Here is a 20,318-nt window from a genome sequence, read left to right on the forward strand (position 1 = left end):
ACAGAGTGGCAACTCAGATCTTCAGAAGATGGGGAACTTCTTGTTGCGACCTCTTTGCAACTCCCCTCAACATGAAATGTCTACAGTTCATTTCTTTCACCCCAGTTCCGGGGGGGTTTCCCAAGGATGCCCTAGTCCAAGCTTGGCCCAACGGCCTACTGTACGCCTTTCCACCAGTTCCCCTTCTTCCCAGGGTGATCCAGAAGGCAATTCACTTGCAGTGTAAAATGATTTTAGTTGCCCCATATTGGCCTCGTCAAGTCTGGCTGCCCTTTCTTCGGAAATACGCACTGGACGGTCCATGGTTCCTGGACCAGGTTCCAGATCTCTTGATCCACCAGTCGGGACAGCTGCATCAGTCCCTTCACTCATTGAGGTTAACAGCTTGGCTCCTCCACTTCCGACTATAGTCAGGAACCAAGTTTTGGACTCGGAAGTCATACATATCTTGTCCTCGGCCCACAAGAATTCGACTAAGAAGATGTATAACAGCAAATGGAAGAGATTCGCCATTTGGGCCCACCTCCAAGGATTAGATCCCATTACTGCCCCGGTCTCTGAAGTTTTGAAATTTTTAGCTTCCTTGTTCAATCAAGGTTCTTCGGTCTCTACCATCAAGGTTCAATTAGCAGCTATTTCTAATTTTCATGAAAGTATAGACCCACCTTTGATGAGCAATAAGTTGTGTAAAGCCTTCATGAAAGGTGCTGGGCTGCTATGACCTCCGATTTCTCATCCTGCTCCACCGTGGGATCTTAATTTCGTATTAGGTGCTTTGACCTCCTCCCCCTTCGAACCGGCAGCAACTTGTGACTTGAAATTTCTTTCTTGGAAGACTGCCTTTTTGGTGGCAATTACATCAGCCAGAAGAGTTTCGGAACTTCAAGCCCTGTGTGTCAAACCACCGTACCTGGTTTTTCACAAGGATAGAGTATCCCTCAGGCCTAATCCATCCTTTGTTTCCAAAGTTTGTTCTAGTCTTTGTCTTCAACAGTCATTGGAACTCCCAGTTTTCTTCCCTAACTACTCAGACAGAGCGGAATATATCTTCCATTCATTGGATGTTCACAGGCAATTGCGTTTCTACTTAGATAGGACGCACCAAACACGGAAAACAGATCAGTTGTTTGTGTCCTTTTCGGACAATAAATTGGGCAAAGCTGTCACGAAGGTCACTATTGCCAAGTGGATCAGAGACTGTCTCAGTCATACTTATTTTCTTTCTAATAGAGAGCTTACGACCACTGTGAAAGCTCATTCTACAAGGGCTATGGCTACTTCGACAGCCTTTCATTCCAAGCTTGCCATTAGTGACATTTGTGCTGCGGCTACCTGGTCTTCTCCTCACACCTTTATTTCTCATTGCAAATTGGATGTGGCATCTCGGGGGCGAGCTTCCTTCGGTTCCACAGTTCTCAGGAGTGTTTTCCAGTGAGCCACCCAGGAATCAGGTGCTAGGGACGCTGTCCCATCAGTACTGAATGTAGGCGAGATAGGATCACATAACATCTTTTAGTTATGTACTTACCATAACTTTAGATGTTTGGGATCCATCTCGCCTACATTCCTAATAATCCACCCTCCTTCCCCTTGCCTTGGAGATCAGAAGAGACCGGACGGTTCAGTTTAGCTGTTTCATCTTGAAACACCTGGCAATGTTATTTCAACTGTCTATGACTGTGCATGTGTGCGGACAAACAAGATCTGGGGAAGTAGTGGTGGTGCATCCTGGGATGTAGAATAGCTCAGCCAATTAGAGACTTCGCTCTATAGTATAGCGTGCCGAGTCGGAGCCGAGGATCGGCTCCGAACCCATCAGTACTGAATGTAGGCGAGATGGATCCCAAACATCTAAAGTTATGGTAAGTACATAACTAAAAGTTAAAAAGGATTGGCTTTTCATAGGTTCATAGGTGTGTACTAGGCTAATGGCCGTGGAGCCCTTTACAAGCCTAGCCCATAGAAGTGCCGTGGCATCGTGCCACCCGACTTTAGTTCCCAGTGCCTCTATCAAGTAGAGCTGGGGTGAACTTTATTACCCATCCACTCATCAAGCTTTGTCTTGAAGAGGGACAGTGAGGTGCTCTGCTTGACATGTATGGAAAGTCTATTCCATAGCATGGGCAGTCTGTGGGTGAGGAACCTGTCCCTCCAGCATGTTCTGTTGATTGTGGTAATGAGGTTGAGGTCTCTGTAGCGTGTGGTGTGGAGGGATTGGGGTTTCTTTAGATGTAGCATTTCTAACAGAGCTGGGTCAGACATGGCTTTGTAAGTCAAGCAGAGATCCGCCTCTAAGTAGACAATATGAGACTGAGAATAGCTGGAGTCATTTTAGTCTTTGTGTAAGGCATGTGTTTAATGGCTAGGATCCTCTTCGAGAGGTACTTCTGTGGCCTCTTCATACTCAATAATTGGTCTAATGAGTGAAGAGTAGAGAGAGATGATGACCTCTTTCTTCCTGGATGCAAAACCCTTGGTAATGAGATTTGCCAAATAGAAGGACTTTCTGACCATAGCGGCAGTGTGGTGGTTGAAGGAGAGGTTGCTGTCAACCTGCACCCCCAGATCTCTTATAATGCTTTCAGTGTTCATTGGGCTCCCATTAATGTGGTAATTAGTGGTAACTGAGTTTTTGCCAAAGGGGATGACGACACTTTTTGGCATTAAGCTTAAGGCCATGGTTTCGACACCAGTCATTGGTCTCAGTGAGGCCTTTCTGTAGGATGTCTGCATCACTTGGAGTCAATAATGGCTCCCAGCTTGCAGTCGTCTGCGAACTTGGTCAGCCAGAGTCCCTTTGTGTTGGCATGGACTTCTGAGAAGTAGATGCCAAACAGGAGAAGATCCAGGACCGATCCCTGTGGGACTCCACTCGTGACTGGTCGGCAGTCTGACTTTGAGTTCACTACTTACACACACTGTGTTGCATCTGTGAGCCACTTTGCAACCCGCCCAGTGATATAGGGGTTGATGCCTAGTTTGGTGAGTTTATCAATAATTCCAAAGTGAGGAATGGTATCAAAAGGCTTTGGCCAGATCGAGGTAGGCTGTATAGGTTCATAGATTAGTACTAAGCTAACTGCCCTTGCGAGCCATTTTAAGCCTAGCCAATTATCCCTTGTGAGACTCAAACCATGCACCTTGTGTTTGTAAGGCAAACACCTTAACTATTAGGCCACCCTCCCAACCCTGCCTTACCTTTATCCACAGCCCTGGTGACTGACACAAATAAGTCAGTCATGGTCTCCCTTTCACAAAGCCAAGCTGCATGGGGTCCAGAGTTTGGAGATTTCCTATATCTTTGTTCATCAGGTCCATGATGATGTGCTCCATGTTACAGATCAGACTCTGGCTGATGGGGCAATAATTCCCAGGGTCTGTAGTTGCTCCCCCTTTATGGAGAGGGATGACTGTAGCAGTGCACTATTCTGTAGGGGCAAAGCCTGAGGTGAGGCTGTGACCGAATAGGGCACACAGATGTGAGTTCATGTAGAACACAGCCAGGGATATCAGGTCCCATAGAAGCTGCATTCTTGGCCTTGGACAATGCAGCTTTAACCTGTGCTGCCATAATGCTGGGTGCCTGGCATTCTTCCTGTATTGTGATTGGTCTTGTGTGTGGGGGGTACAGGTCACACTGAATCTGTAGGCCAGTATGTTGGCAATATCTGTTGGCTCAGTATAGGAGGTACCATTATGCAGTAACTCAGAGCAAATCTGGGTATTGCCATGGAGGTGCTTGATATAACTGTAGAAGGCTTTGTTATTGTTTTTAGTGTCTGCCACAATTCTACCTTTATAGCTGGCTTTAAAGGATTTGATGACAGATCTCAACTTTTTGTTGAGGCTAATAAGGGAGTTTTTCCAGTCTTGGGACTTCACCTTTTTCTGCAACAGTTTCTTACTTCTGTTGTAGAAATTATTAATGGCAGGGGACCACCAGATTGGCTTCCTTTTTTTGGAGGACAGCATCTTGGTTCTGTTGGGTATGGCTAGTTCCATACATTTATGTACATGTTCATACAGTGCATTGGTGTATGATTCAGCAGTCATGCAGCTGTTTTCCATTGGCATGGGAGCCGTGAAGTTGGCCACCTCTGTTTTTTGGCGTCCAAAGTCAGCTTTGGAGAAGTTTTTCGAGGTGGTTACCTTTGTGGGGGGTGGGGTGGGGGTGAGGGTGATATGCAGATTTCCATGGTGATTAATTTATGGTCGGATCCAAACAGGGTGAGATTTGACTATGGGTGTAGAGCAACGGTCGCCCATGTTAGTAATAACCAGGTCAAGAATGTTGCTTCCTCTAGTGGGGGTCAGAATGAGCTGGTCCAGAGCATTGGAATTGATGAATTCTAGGAAGCATTGGGCCAGTGTATTGGTGTTTGAGTCGTTTTCCCAGTTGATGGAGGGATAGTTGTCTCCTAGTATGAGTGTTGGGTTGTACCTTGTTAGATTCCAGGGTGCTTAGGAACATGGAGTTAGAGTCTAGGGACATGGTTGGGGACCTGTAACAGGCTATGACCCGGATCGTTGTCTTACCCAATGTTGTACCTGAAGTATCTCAAATGTGTCATGCTGGGCTACTAGTCTGGAGATGTGCATATTCTTTATAAATATGGAGACACCACTGCCTTTGGAGCTTTGGTCCATGTTTCTGGGCCGAAAGGTGTGGAATGAGTTATAGCCTGGTAGCGCAGGGGTGCTTTCTGACGCTTTAAACCAGGTCTGTGTTACAGCACAAATGTCGATGTTTTTCATTTTGAGGAGTGCTTTGAGTGAGTGTATCTTGAGATTTAGACTTCTAGCATTGGGCGGCATGACCCTCAGGTTGCATTTATTTATAGCTGTTACGGTGGTAATTTGGTCTTCGGAACACCACCTAAAAAAGGCACTATAGGGGTGGCAGGAGCCTTAGTCAGTACCCGGAAACCCAGGGGTGACAGATGCAGGCCATCTCTGGCAAAGCATCGAGGTCTGTCAGTCATGTCATCACAAGCAGACAGATTTGGATCCCCTTAGAATGACACCGGAAACTTAGCCAATTGTTGAAGTCAATCATTTTTTGTTTGTACTGCGGTGTCATTCTGGGTGACTATAGGATACTGCTCAGGCTTAATGTCATACCTGCCTGGGCCACATAATCCAAGAGCTCTACCATGTCTTTCTTCATGTAGTCCAGGGCGGTGCATCTCCGGTCATTCGCACCCACATAGGCAATGACAGAGTCATACTTGTACTTGTTGTGGAGTGACCTGAGTGTGAGTTATGTTGGATTTTGGCACCTGATAGACAGCTGTTACGTACTCCTTATTCAACCTAGTGAGTGGGACATCTGTGTGCCTCACTATTGAGTCACCTATGATTAGTGTATTGAGCAAGGTGTTTAGCTTTAGGGTCTTAGGTTGAGGGGCACACTAGAGGTGAGCTGTGTGTCCTGTGGTTTGTGCTGTGTTGTGGTGGTGGAGTGCATTTCTGTTTTGGAGTTCTCTGCTGTTTGGGTAAATTTCTATTGAGAGCTTCCGTGAAGGTGGGTGTATGGCTTGTATTTTTGTTTGAGAGCTATGATAGTGGGTGTTCTGGAGGGCTATGTGTTCCATGTGGTGTGGTGCAGGTGTTGTCCTTCTCTTGACCAACTAGTCCAGTCTTTGCTGGATAATGCTTAGCTTCCAATTTGGATATGTAAGTGTATCTCTCACAAGCCTGGGTGTTGGGAAGTAAGAGGAGAGGGTTGTCTGTGTGTGTATATGAGGCAGTTGCTACACTGCCTCAAAATGCCCAAGTGCATCAGGTTAATAGGAGAAAGCACAAGGAACTGCCCTTTATTCATTCCAGGAGGGGTGGTCATAACTAATAAATACTGGAGCTATTTCCGTGAAGAATGAGTAGTGCTGATGGCACTTCGATGTGCTATAATAATTGATACAAAAAGCTGTTGCAGTGCAAAGTGATTAGGCTATTTGAAGTGTAAGAGAGAGAGAGAGAACTAGCAAGATCTAAGGGAAAAACTGAAGAGCAGACTTTCTGGCACCAGTATTAGTTTACCTCAGCTCGGTGCCACTGAGCAGAGTGTAAACAAGCCCAAACGCGGGCCTGTAAACCAGAAAGTTGAAAGGCATGGAAAAACTGCCCAAACGGCCAGTAAACTACAATTTCTGGGCCAGAAACCACCCCTCTTGTGGTAGATAGGCTTACCCTAGTGCTAACCACTCCCACTGATAAGCTAGAAGGCTTTCCTCCAACACAGAAAGGTTTTGGGGGTGGGGGGGCTCAGAAGCATACAAACAGTCCTGGATACAGCAAATCTGTTTCAGGACTAGACTAGTTACAGGTAAGGCAGGAAACAAGCACAAATGTGTGCGTTTGCACCAGAAAGTTGAAAGTGATGGAAAAACTGCCCAAATGGCCAATAAACTACAATTTCTGAGCCATGGTTTATAAACCTAGAGTAGGTCACCTGAGAGAAGCCAGTAGTTTTGAGTGCAAATAGGATTTTCAGGAAAGTTGAAGGATTCAAGTTCTTTAATTTTCTTGCTTAGAATTCTTAGGGGCCTTTCCATTTGAGTGGTATTCTTGGATTTGGGCAAACCAAAAGAAGCGTTGTATTCAGTGATGGATCTGAGAAGGTAAGCGTATATGTGTAGGATGATTTCTTCGGCTGTTGAAGATGCACCTATGGGAATTAAGTGGCCTAGATTGGATTTCCTGAGTATGGGGGAAATGAGATTAAATCAGACCACCACACAAGTACCCACGTTTCTCTGTGTGAAGAGGAGAACTATTTATAACATAAGGGGTTGGGAACAGCTTTTTTGCAGTACACTACTACATAACATGTTTTGCATTTATCTTTAGACCATTGTCAGTACACCAGGTATGTACATATTAAGATCCTTGCTGCAGTCTTTTAGTATCTTTGGATGAGTGGATAACTGTACCAAACTTGCAGTAGTGTCCAGACTTAGTCAACCACAGTTCTCTGATATTGTCTTGGATGTCTACAAAATAAGTGCTGAGGAGGAGTGTTTTTTTTTTACCACAAATCAGTGTGGCACCCCACTTATTGCAGTTTTACATTCAGAGGGAGTATCAACAACTTACACAACCTGAGATCTGCTGGATAGCAAATCTGAAATCCAGCAAACAGCTTATCTGTTTACATTAAGCTGGTCTAATTATTCAGTAATCCCATTGTGGAGAAGAGTATCAAATGCTTTGGTCAGGTCACGATACTGAGTATGCACTGAATGACCACCATCTGCAGCCTTTGTAACCTTTTGAAAGAAGCTGATTAGGTTCGTAAGGCAAGATCTGCCATTACAAAAAAAAAAAAAAAAGATTGGCGTCTTAAGTTGCCGATATTTTGCATAAATGAGATCTACTATAATACATTCTGTGGTTTTACATATAAGGCTAGTGAGGTTGATGGGCCTTTTTATTACCTAGATTTCTAGAAGGGCCACCCTTGTCTAGTGGAGTCACTGTGGGCGGCTGTTCTTCGGACATCAGGCAACACACCCTGTAGACAGACTGAGGTTGAACAGTTTAAGTTTAGAACTGGATAACGCTTACTTGGCATTTATGAAAATGCAGCATCTTATGTTGTGTGCTCCCATGAAAGTATTCTTTTTAACCTTTGATAGTGATTCTAAAACTTGTTCCAAGATGATTTCAGGGACAGTAAATTTTCGGGGATAGTGGAGGCAACAATGTAGGTAGGACTGGTGAAGTTAGCACTAAGTTTGTCTATAATTGCTATATCCTTGAGTGTGATATGGATGAGCTCATTGCATTGTTAGACATAAATCTTAATTTTCTGACGTAGCTGAATAAAGATTTATATACATCTGCAGCATTGCTGAATAGTCTACCATTTCAGTACTTCATATCAACGCGTATTTTATGTACTTTATTTCAGAATTTGACTTGAAAGCTAGAAAGAGGATGTTCAAAAAAGTTCGTGGTAAAGAAGTTTTTATGGCAGTGGCATACAGCAGAGGACAGCCTGTGCTTCCACCTCGGTTACAGCAAACCATTGCTTCTGGGCGTACTTCTCCAATTCATGCAAATCCAGGTGGTGGAAATATGGGACCCTATGAACAGTACAGACCCCATTCTACACCTCAGAGACATGGCAGAGGATATGCACCACCTAGGTAAGAGCAAGCTGTACTTTGCCAAGAGCAATGTAAATGCTATAGTCACAAACAACCCTTCTACTAAAACAGATTTTTACTAGTGGCTTAATGCCTTTTGCAGAATTGTGGAAACAAGGATGTGTGCTACTGTTACCTTGGTAGTCTGTCTAAATGCCATTCAGCAATAATCTGAATTAAGTGTTGCTGTTTCCAGGTAGTGGGCTGCCTATTTACCATATTTTATTCACTGTGTACTTCTTCCGTGACCTCATTGCTCCTGTTGAACCTGGATACAGGTAGTTTTATATAGCCAGTGTGTGAAGGCACTCGACCATCTTGCAGTGGCATAATTAGTCTCACCCCAACTAGTATCAGCTATCTGCCTGCATAAAGTTAATATAATATAGGCATTTACTGACTTGTATTCTGACAACCTTAGTTCCTTCAAGGCACCTTATGCGATACCTGTTGGGTCTCTACTGTGTTTCTGTCTTCAGCTGTGTATACCTGGACATTACGTCTGACACGTCAGTGCTGATAAACTGGCAGTACCCATATACATAGAGGCTGAAGTGGTCTGCACTAGTGACCATTGGGGAAAACTTTTTTCTTGCTCTAGACCGATGTCAGAAATAGTTAATAATTGTATTTCTTGTGGGAAACAAATACCTCAAAGATTTTCATTCTTACTGTATTCCTTGCCTAGGCCCTGACCACGATGTTGCTTGTCGGTTTTGTGCTAGATTTAACCAGCGCACTATAAAGCGCGGGTATGATTTTGCTTTTCACTATTTTGGCAGAGGATTTAATTACATGATGCCATCAGATAGCCAACCGACTACTGCAATTCACAAGAAACGCAAAGAAAAGGACAGGCATCCGAGGTCTAAAACTGACGACAAGGCTTCTAAGCCAGTCGCTGGTTCGCTGGCTCTCAGTGAGGCTCTTTAGCAGCCCCTGACGCAATCTACTTTGGACCCGGAGGCTGCTATAGACTCCCACATGGAGTCGCCCAGGCCGCTGGAAGCGCAAGGTATTGGACCTTCAGAAACTATTCCTGGAGATGGGTCCGGAGCCGCTGAGCAGGCATCTGCTTCTGAGGGTGTTTTCAGACCTACTCAATTGTACATTAAAGCGACTCAAGCTACAAAGGCAAAGACTAAAGCATCTTTAAAGACAAAGAAGCAAGTACAACAGCCTCATGCTCAGGCCTCCATGCCCAAAAAACAGATGCTGAAAATGGCTGAAGACTTAATTACTTTGATCAGGGGTTCCCATCCCCCTCCTGATAAGAGGCCTAGGCAAAAGACAGAATATGAATCTTCAGATCAGGTTTCCATTTCTTCAGATTCCTCTTCTAATCAAGAACACTCTTCCTCCCTATGAGGATTCTGATGCTGAAGAATCTAACCCTTCAGCCTCTCCTCCTGAGGATTAGTCTTTTGGGGAAACCTTGCATACCATGAGGGAACATTTCCACTGGGAGAGCCAAGATTATTCTGAATCTAAGAAAAGGCTCAGGGACTTCCTTTTACTCCCCCAACACAGGCCCCTAGCTATTCCGCTTGTGTTAGACATTGTAGATGATGTATTTTCAGAGTCCAGTCTGACCCCTTACCTTACCTCTAGCTCCTGTTAAGCCGGACAGGTACTATAGGGTGCCTGACTCTCATAAATTCCTTTTCAAGAACCCTGCTGCTGACCCAGAAACTATTTCTCAGGGTCCCAAAGGGGTCAAGGCATCCACTGCAAAAAAAAAAACCCTACCCCCCTCTGACAGGGATTCTAGGGCATTAGACAGATGGAGAAAGAAGATTTACACCTCTGCTACCTTGGCTATAAGGGCTTTAAATTGTCAGTTTCATATGCTCAAATATCAGCAATATATTAGGTCACTGCTTAAACAGAAAATGTTAATAAATTCTGAAGGCGCAGAAAACAAAGAAATGCAGGATTTATTGCATGCAGCTGAGCAAGTTGGAAAGCATACTTTGCAATGTGGTTTTGATTCTTTGGAGGCCTCCTGCAGGGCCGCTGTCACGGGTTCTGTCATTAGGAGGCATGCTGGGTTAAAGGAACAAAATTTACCAGATCATGTTAAAGCAAAACTATTAGATGCTCCATTACAGCATGATACTTTGTTTGGTGTTAAAGCAGAAGAGGTGTTAAAGAAAATGGAAAACAAAGCTAAATCTATGCTAACAGTCGAGGATTTTATACAGGTACAGCCTCCAAGATTTAGCAGACACTGGCCTACAAAGAATTGGTTCTTTCCAGTGTCAGACCACAAAGGGGCAGATACAGACGCCCAAGAGGCAGATCCCCAGCCCCAAGGTTCATACAGGTCTAAACAATGGGGTGCTTCTACCTCCAAAAGTGGAGAAGACAAATCACAGCCTTACAGGAAACGGTCCCAATGACTTCCCCCTGCCTGTGCCAAGCACTTATCTTCTGGCAGCACCTTTAGGGGGAAAACTAGCACTTTTTTCACAAAATTGGCACATAATAACCCAGGACAAATGGGTCTTAGTGTCACAGGGCTACAAGTTTCACTTTCATACCCTGCCAAGGGCCAACAGTTGCCCAGACCTACAAAGAAACCAATGGACAGAGGCACAAAAACAAGTCTCATCCCTCATGGACATGAGGGCCATTCGACACGTACCAGAACAAGAGCAGGGACAAGGATTTTATTCAAGACTGTTCTTGGTACCCAGAAAGGACAAAGCCTGGAGACCAATACTGGACCTATATATTCTAAACACATATCTGGATATACCAAAATTCAAAATGTTGACCTTATAGCAGCTTTTGCCCATGCTGGGCAAGAAGGCTTGGCTTGTGACTTTAGACTTAAAGGAGGCATACCTGCATGTCCCAATCAGACAAACATGCAGAAGATACCTCAGATTCAAAGCTGGCTCAATGCACTATCAATTCTCTGCACTGCACATTGGCTTATCTACTGCGCCCAGGGTCTTCACAAAGTGCCTGGCACCAGTAATTGCATTCTGCAGAAAAAAAGAGGAATACAAATATATCCTTTCTTGGAAGACTGCCTCACAAGCAGAGAACAAGGACATTCTACTACACCATCTGGCATTTGTAAAGAGATTACTACCATGCCTAGGGTACACAGTCAATGAACAAAAATCAAAACTAGTACCCTCATAAGAGATATTCCTGGGTGCAAGCTTAAATACAACTGCCCAGATGGCTTATCTCATGCCAGATAAGCAAAAAGAACAGCAAACCTTGAGTCCTGGAATTTCTCAAAAAGCCTTTAATGTTCAAAACCACGATCAACCAAACGAACAGGACAATATACTTCACGAAATGAATACTAAGTGCTTTCACCCACACACAGGGGGCATCATCAGAGTACAACATATGCTACAAAGTCATCCCTTTATATAGTACATTCAAAATAAATTAACTAACAATTAATCAATTAACTTAGTCAAACTTGCAATGCAAATGTTCCTTGTCTTAAAGGAAAAATACAATTGTAATAAAAAATAAAATTAATAATTGTTTTAACTCAAACAGTATATTTGAAAATTATTTATAATGACATCAATTTCACTTTCAAATACAATATTTAAAAATATTCACATAAATTATAAAATCAAAATAATTTAAATATTTAAATGTGAAATATAATGTGAGATATAATGTCAAATATTATAGGTAAGACCTAAAAAAGTGTGTTGAATAGAATGAATTTAATTAATACAATAATGTAATAAAAAATATAAAATACACTTTGAATTTGCAATATAAAATATATAATATGTAAAATATGTATTAAATATAAATAGTATAAATGTTTGTATAAAAGAGTAACGTACTAAATAATATGGTTATATATTTATTAGTGTAAATAATTATAAACTATGTATAATAAATATAAATTAGCATTGATATAAAATGGTATGATAAAATATGTTTATGAAAATATGTAAATGTAATGAATGTTAATCTAAAATTACATGAATAAATCCTTCAAATTAAAAATAAAAATTAAAATTGTACACATATAAAACTAGATTCATATAAATTGTGATCTTAATTTTAGAATGCTGGACATGGCCACGTGTTCATTAAGATCAGCCATTTACAGGCATTAAGCCCGAGTTGCCATAAACATTCTTTGGTTTCTAGTAGTGTTTTGTCATCTCCACCTTTATGTATATTAAGTGGTATCTTGTCTATGACAAAAAACAAAAATCTTTTAAAATTACCACAAGTTGTAGTATGGTTGAATAATATGTTTGTAGGTATATGCCTTTTAATGTCGCTAAGATGTTCTGTGACACGTGTTTTTAATTTTCGAATGGTTTTCCCTATATAAAAGGCTTCACATGCTGTGCATTTTGCGACATAAACAACCATACTAGTATTGCAGTTACAGTGACCAGGACATTTTAAAGTTTTTCCATAATTGTGTATAGAAATGTATGGACCATCATAAATAAATCTACACACGTGGCATGTGCCACATTTGCTCATCTTAGAGTGTCTCTGGTAATTACTGTTAGAATTATTTTCAAATAAATTTTTCAAATTTTTGCCTTTGCTATATGTAAATTTAGGTACCACTCCTAGAATCCCACAAAGTTCCTCATTTGTGTCTACAGTACTAGCCCATAATTCTGAGCAAATGTGGCACATGCCATGTGTGTAGATTTATTTATGATGGTCCATACATTTCTATACACAATTATGGAAAAACTTTAAAATGTCCTGGTCACTGTAACTGCAATACTAGTATTTTTGTTTGTCGCAAAATGCACAGCATGTGAAGCCTTTTATATAGGGAAAACCATTAGAAAATTAAAAACACGTGTCACAGAACATCTTAGCGACATTAAAAGGCATATACCTACAAACATGTTATTCAACCATACTACAACTTGTGGTAATTTTAAAAGATTTTTGTTTTTTGTCATAGACAAGATACCACTTAATATACATAAAGGTGGAGATGACAAAACACTACTAGAAGCCAAAGAATGTTTATGGCAACTCAGGCTTAATGCCTGTAAATGGCCTGGTCTTAATGAACACGTGGCCATGTCCAGCATTCTAAAATTAAGATCACAATTTATATGAATCTAGTTTTATATGTGTACAGTTTTAATTTTTATTTTTAATTTGAAGGATTTATTCATGTAATTTTAGATTAACATTCATTACATTTACATATTTTCATAAACATATTTTATCATACCATTTTATATCAATGCTAATTTATATTTATTATACATAGTTTATAATTATTTACACTAATAAATATATAACCATATTATTTATTACATGTTACTCTTTTATACAAACATATTTATACTATTTATATTTAATACATATTTTACATATTATATATTTTATATTGCAAATTCAAAGTGTATTTTATATTTTTTATTACATTATTGTATTAATTAAATTCATTCTATTCAACACACTTTTTTAGGTCTTACCTATAATATTTGACATTATATCTCACATTATATTTCACATTTAAATATTTAAATTATTTTGATTTTATAATTTGTGAATATTTTTAAATATTGTATTTGAAAGTGAAATTGATGTCATTATAAATAATTTTCAAATATACTGTTTGAGTTAAAACAATTATTCATTTTATTCTTTATTACAATTGTATTTTTCCTTTAAGACAAGGAACATTTGCATTGCAAGTTTGACTAAGTTAATTGATTAATTGTTAGTTAATTTATTTTGAATGTACTATATAAAGGGATGACTTTGTAGCATATGTTGTACTCTGATGATGCCCCCTGTGTGTGGGTGAAAGCGCTTAGTATTCATTTTGTGAAGTATATTGTCCTGTTCGTTTGGTTGATCGTGGTTTTGAACATTAAAGGCTTTTTGAGAAATTCCAGGACTCAAGGTTTGCTGTTCTTTTTGCTTATTGGTCTGTTCTGTTCTGGATTATCTCACACCAGACAAACAAAGGCAACTGACTACCTATTTCAAACTGTTGGCAACAAACGCCCAGTTATCTACAAGAAAAATTCTGCAGGCTTTGGGCTTCATGGCATCCTGCATTCTACTAATTCCATATGCAAGACTGCATATGAGGAAACTTCAATGGTACCTAAAAAGTGTTTGTTCTCAGCATTGCCACAGCCTGGAAACAATAATTACTCTGATTTCCTGCCTGTAACACGAGTTTCGTTGGTGGGCGAAGGCCTGTCACCAGAACAAGGGACAGCCATTCACCTTACCGCCAGGCAGACATTGACAACGGATGCATCAGATTATGCCTGGGGGGGCACACATGGCAGGAAGATGTATTCAGGGCACATGGTCCGCCAACCAAATGCATCTAAACATCAATCAAAAAGAGATGCTAGCTGTTCAGAATGCCCTGACAGCCCTCACGGACCTACTTCATCCGGGACAACTACTGATAAAGACAAGACAATACCACGTTCATGTGGTATATAAACAAGCAGGGAGGCACTCATTCTTACCCCCTATGCAGACTAGCCATGACTGTGTGGGACACAGCATTGACTTAACAAGTACATCTGCAGGCACAATTCCTGTCAGGAAAGATAAATAGTCTGGCAGACGAACTAAGCAGAAACCTCATGGATCCCCACGAGTGGAAATTGGATCCACAAGTCTTCAACATGATAGCAAGGAAATGGGGATGCCCGGACATAGACCCATTTGCCTCTCCTCACAACTGCCAGCTAAAGAGATTCTGCACAAGGACTTATTACAGACAAGCATGGAAAGTGGATGCCCTATCGTTCAGCTGGAAAAACGTAACAGTATATGCCTTTCCTCCAGTGCCTCTCCTCCCCAAGGTACTCCTAAAGGTCTGACAAGAGAAGCCAAAAATTATACTGATTGCCCCAGACTGGCCCCGCCAGTACTGGTATCCAATCCTAAGGAGCTTGTCTCAATGCTCAGCCTGGACCTTACCTCGAATACCTCACCTACTGTCCCAACAAAACAATTGGATCCTGCACAGCCAACTCAAGACCTTAAATCTGGCAGCATGGCGGATGATGTAGTCATACAAAACACACCTCTCACTAAAGCGGTGATGGATGTCATTTTGGAGGCCAGGAGCCCTAGTACTAGAAAATCTCGCTGGAAAATTGAAGAGATTCTGTGCCTGGAACCAGGCACAAGGAATTGACACAGCAGTACCAAATATTCCTCAGATTTTGCAATACTTAACTGAGATGCTCGACAAAGACCTATCCTTTTCATCAATTAAAATTCATGCCTCTGCCATTTCGGCTCATTACAATACAGAGCCACTAATCTTTTCTCATCCTTTGTTAAGGCAATACATCAGAGGTGCCAAAAACTTATGGCCTCCAAGGAGATCACCAATACCTGCATGGGACCTCAATTATGTTTTGGAAAAACTTACTCTGCCCCCTTTTGAGCCAGCCGCTACAGCTGATATAAAGTTTTTATCTTGGAAAACAGTACCTCTGCTCCTAGCAATAGGGCATCCACTTTCCATGCAAGATGAGTCTCAGAGCTACAGGTACTCATGGCTGTGGAACCTTTTATCATTTTTTATCCAGACAGGGTTTCTCTGAGGACAAACCCGACATTTATGCCTTAGGGTAGTGTCCAGTGTGGCCCTTTACCAAACTATTCATCTGCCTACTTTTTATCCAAACCCACAGAATAAAGGAGATAGAATTCTGCATTCTTTGGACATACACAGACAGCTACGCTCCTACTTGAACAGAACCAAAGCTTTCAGAAAGACTAAGCAACTACTAGTGGCATATGCTGCAGGATCACAAGGAAGGGCTATCTCAAAGCAGACTATTTCAAAGTGGATAGGCCACTGCATTTGTTTCTGCTATTCACAACATGGCAAGCCAGTGCCTAAGGGCATTAGGCCACATTCAACCAGAGCAGCAGCCACTTCAGCAGCCTTCCTCAGGGGAGTACCAACCAAAGACATTTTAGAAGCTGCTACCTGGAGTTTAGTGCAAACCTTTACAAAGCACTATCATTTACCACTCCACTCTAAATCCAGAGCAGGCTTTGCCACTGCAGTTCTGCAGGGCCTCATAGCTGCTCCTAATGCTGTTTAGCTCCAGCCTCCCAACCATAGCTTTGGGATTCAACCCAAGTGTAATGACTGCAACAGTGAAACACGAAGAACATAGTACAGTTGTGTACACTTACCAAACTATCCAACCTTAACCTATCTCCCTCTACTCTCCAGTGGTTCTCTAACTATCTTACCAACAGGCAACAGTCTACCATCTGGCAAAACTGCTTCTCTCCATTTATAAATACCAAAACAGGTGTACCCCAAGGCTCCATACTACTACCCCTCCTCTTCAATGTATTTATCAACGACTACCATACTAGTCTTTCAAACTCTAACACAATATGCAGATGACTCCACTATCATCTGCTCCTCCAAATCTTCCTCCCTACTACAACAGCTTACCCAAGAAGCTTTTTCCTCCACTGAATCATGGATGTCCCAGAACCATCTAGCCCTAAACCCCAACAAAATTCCTTATCTTTACTCTAACCAAAAACTTCCCAATAAATAAGTCAGAACTCCCTGTCCAGTCCCAAAACAAAATTATCATAGACATTGTCCCCAACACTAAGCTGCTTGGTGTCATATATTTTGGTGCATGCATTGATGACAACCTAACCTTTGACCTTCATATTCACAATAACATAAAAAAAAAACATCAGAGACTAGGATCCCTTTATAGACATAACCACCATCTTACTCCTCTGGCAAAACACGCTCTCATCTCAGCATACTTGCTTCCAACCCTCCTATATGGCACACCCATCCTTACAAACATACCATCCTCTCAAAAAAAAAAAAAAAAAACTAAATTCATGCTACAACAAAATTACAAAATTTGTCACCAATGCTAAATTCTCCACCCATCATTGTACTACACTACAAGAACTCAACTGGCTTGAACTCCCCCAACATCTAGCATATCTACAACTTACTATTGCCCATAAACTTATTCATTCCCCTGATGCCTGTCCATCCCTCACTAGTTTACTGACCATCTACCACAAAACCGGCAACTTAGATCTGAAAATAAACTACTACTAAATGTCGATAAACCTAAGCTTTCCGCTGGACATGTTATACTCCTTTTCTATCTCCAAGCTATGGAACAATCTCCCCACTGGACTTAGAGCAATCAATAATCCCATTACCTTTACAATATACCAATAATCATAAAACCTGACCCTCCCAACTTATCTCTTCTTCCCCCTATACCACTTGCGATACACTTCTTCTTCTCTCCCTAGCTCTCTTCTCTTTATCCTAACTATCACTATTTCAGATTGTCAGCCTTTCTCTCTGCCTGTCACCTCTGGAGATCTCTTACTCTCACTTCATTGTGTAAAATCAAATAGTTGCTATGTCCCTAAATGTCTATTATTTTTTATATTGTATATAATGTTTACTACATAGGATTACTGTATTGTCTTAAAATTTGTCTTGTAAATTTTTGTCTGCAAATAACTGTACAGTTTTTCTCCAGTTATAATTTTACTGTACTGTTTCAAAATTTTCTGTATATATAATTGTGGAGTTTTTCTCCCCGGGCCTCCACTGAAAATGGGTTTGTCAGGCCCAGTGGACTTTCCCGGTAATCAAATACAATAAATAAATAAAATAAATAAAATGTTCGAGGGTATTCACTGTTGCAGTCCAGGTTACCCACCCACCATCCCCCATCTCTTTGCTGAAACTTATCTACACTTTTCTAATCTATACAACGTATGTGGTGTATTTGCTTGTAGATGAAGCTGGTATATATATTTTGGTGCATGCATGTTTTATTGGCATCTTTTTAGCCTACCCTTTTGGGGGGTACCTGACATCTGGGGCAAGAAAAACTGAAGAAAATGGCGTTTGCTGCATCTTTTATACCCCTGGAGCACTGACGTCAGGGAAGAGGCGACAGCATCAGACACCGGACCTAGACTTTGGAACTCAGGCCGACTGAGGGTAGGCTGCCAGCAGGATAACCCAAGTGTAATGACTGCAACAGTGAATACACGCGACTATCTACATTTATGGCAAGTGTACACAACTGTACTTTTTCCTGAAGAGCTGGCCAATAGCATTCTTTATCTCCATATATTGTAAGGAGCATACAAGATCAAAGTGAGTGTGCTGTATCTCAAACCTGGGAGGCCTTTTGTGGGTGGAGTCATGCAAAAAAATCCCTAGAAAGTGGCCTTTCTGTGATGGTCCACGCTTAACCTCAAAGAACTAGCCATTGTATTGCAGCTGCAGTCATACTTGCTCCTAAAGAAATTGGCATAGTTTCCTTTCCAGAGAAGACCTGACTTACAGTGGATATAAAAAGTGCACACACCCCTGTTAAAATGCAAGGTTTTTGTGATATAAAAAGAGACCACACTAAATCATTTTAAAACTTTTCCCACTTTTAATGTGACCTATAACCTGTACAGTTCAATTAAAAAAAACAAATCTGTTAAAGGAAAAAATATAAAAAATATACAATAAGTTGGTTGCGTAAGTGTGCACACCCTTAAACTACTACTTTGTTGAAGCACCTTTTGCTTTAATTACAACATTCAGTCTTCTTGGGTACACACCTGTCATCAAATTAGAGACTCTGATTAACCCCAAATAAAGTTCAGCTGTCCTAGTAGGATTTTCCTGGCATTTATTCAGTTGCCTGCTACAGTAAAAGCCATGGTTCACAGCTTACAAAGCATCAAAGGGATCCATTGTTGAAAGGTATCAGTCAGGAAAAGGATACAAAAAAATTTCCACAGCATTAGATATACCATGGAACACAGTGAAGACAGTCATCAAAAAGTGGAGAACGTATGGGACAACAGTGACGTTGCAAAGAACTGGACGTCCCCTCAAGAATTAATGAAAAAACAATACAAAAACTGGTCAGGTAGGCTGCCAAGAGACCTCCAGCAACACTGAGGGAGCTACAGGAATTTCTGGCAAGTACTGGTTGTAAACTACATGTGACAACAATCTCCCTTGTTCTCCATATGTCTGTGGGGCAGGGTTGCAAGACAGAAGCCTTTCCTTACACACAAAAACATCCAGGCCTGGTTAAAATTTGCAGAACAATGCATAGTTTCCCAAAAGCATGTGGGAAAATGTTTTATGGCCGGATGAGACCAAGGTTCATCTTTTTGGCCACAATTCCAAAAGGAACGTTTGGCGCAAAAACAACACTTCGTATCACCAAAAGAACACCATCCCCACAGTGAAATATGGTGGTGGTAGTATCATGCTTTGTGGTTGCTTTTCTTCAGCTGGGACTGGGGCTTTATTCAAGGTGGAGGGAATTATGAACAGTTCCAAGTACCAGTCACTTTTGGCCCAAAACCTTCAGGCGTCTGCTAGAAAACTGAAGATGAATTTCACCTTTCAACACTTCAATGACCCAAGCATACAACCAAATCAAAAGAATGGCTTCACCAGAAGAAAATTAAAATTCTGGAATGGCCCAGCCAGATCCTAGATTTAAATCCAATAGAAAATCTGTGGGGTGATTTGAAGAGGTCTGTGCACAAGAGATGCCCTCACAATCTGACTGATTTGGACTGCTTTTGCAAGGAAGAGTGGGCAAAGATTGGTAAGTTAAGATGTACCATGTTGGTAGACTCCTACCCAAGAAGACTGGATGCTGTAATTAAATCAAAAGGTGCTTCACAAAGTATTAGTTTAAGGGTGTGCACACTTATGCAACCAGCTTATTGTACGTTTTTTATTTTTTATATTTTTCCCCTAACAGATTTGTTTTTCAATTGAATTGCACAGGTTTTAGTAGTAATCCTTTGTGGCTTTTCTTTTGGTCTCCCCCAGCCTGGAATATGTTGCTTTCAAGTAATGGAGATTCATGCATAACTACTAAAAGCAGATCTTCCGTTGATCCACCTGTTGCTATTGGATACTCACTAGTGGCTAGCAGACAATTTTCCACTTTCCTTTTTGCATCCATTATAGTTGTCTGTTGCTCACCATATCTTTAGCTCATCCCCCATTTCCATCCGCTCCACATCCTTCTCTTATTCCCTTTATATCCAGTCATTCTTACCTTCCTTAGTACCTTGCTACTACTTCATTTTCATACTTGCATAAAGGTTTCTTGTGAGAATACTACTTTGTTTATT

The 20,318-nt window shown here is 41.2% G+C and overlaps 1 protein-coding gene across 1 annotated transcript in view; it reads left to right on the forward strand.

Moving 5' to 3' along the window:
- Positions 1-20,318, forward strand: part of LOC122789830 (putative bifunctional UDP-N-acetylglucosamine transferase and deubiquitinase ALG13) — a 2,262,889-nt gene that overhangs the window by 398,507 nt on the left and 1,844,064 nt on the right. The window contains exon 4 of the mRNA XM_044057268.1: positions 7,913-8,150. Within this exon, the coding sequence (XP_043913203.1) occupies positions 7,913-8,150 (238 nt within the window). The remainder of the gene's footprint in view (positions 1-7,912; positions 8,151-20,318) is intronic.

This window comes from Protopterus annectens, chromosome 15.part0 (assembly GCF_019279795.1).
Source record: "Protopterus annectens isolate FY-2018-M chromosome 15.part0, PAN1.0, whole genome shotgun sequence".
NCBI lineage: Eukaryota > Metazoa > Chordata > Ceratodontiformes > Protopteridae > Protopterus > Protopterus annectens.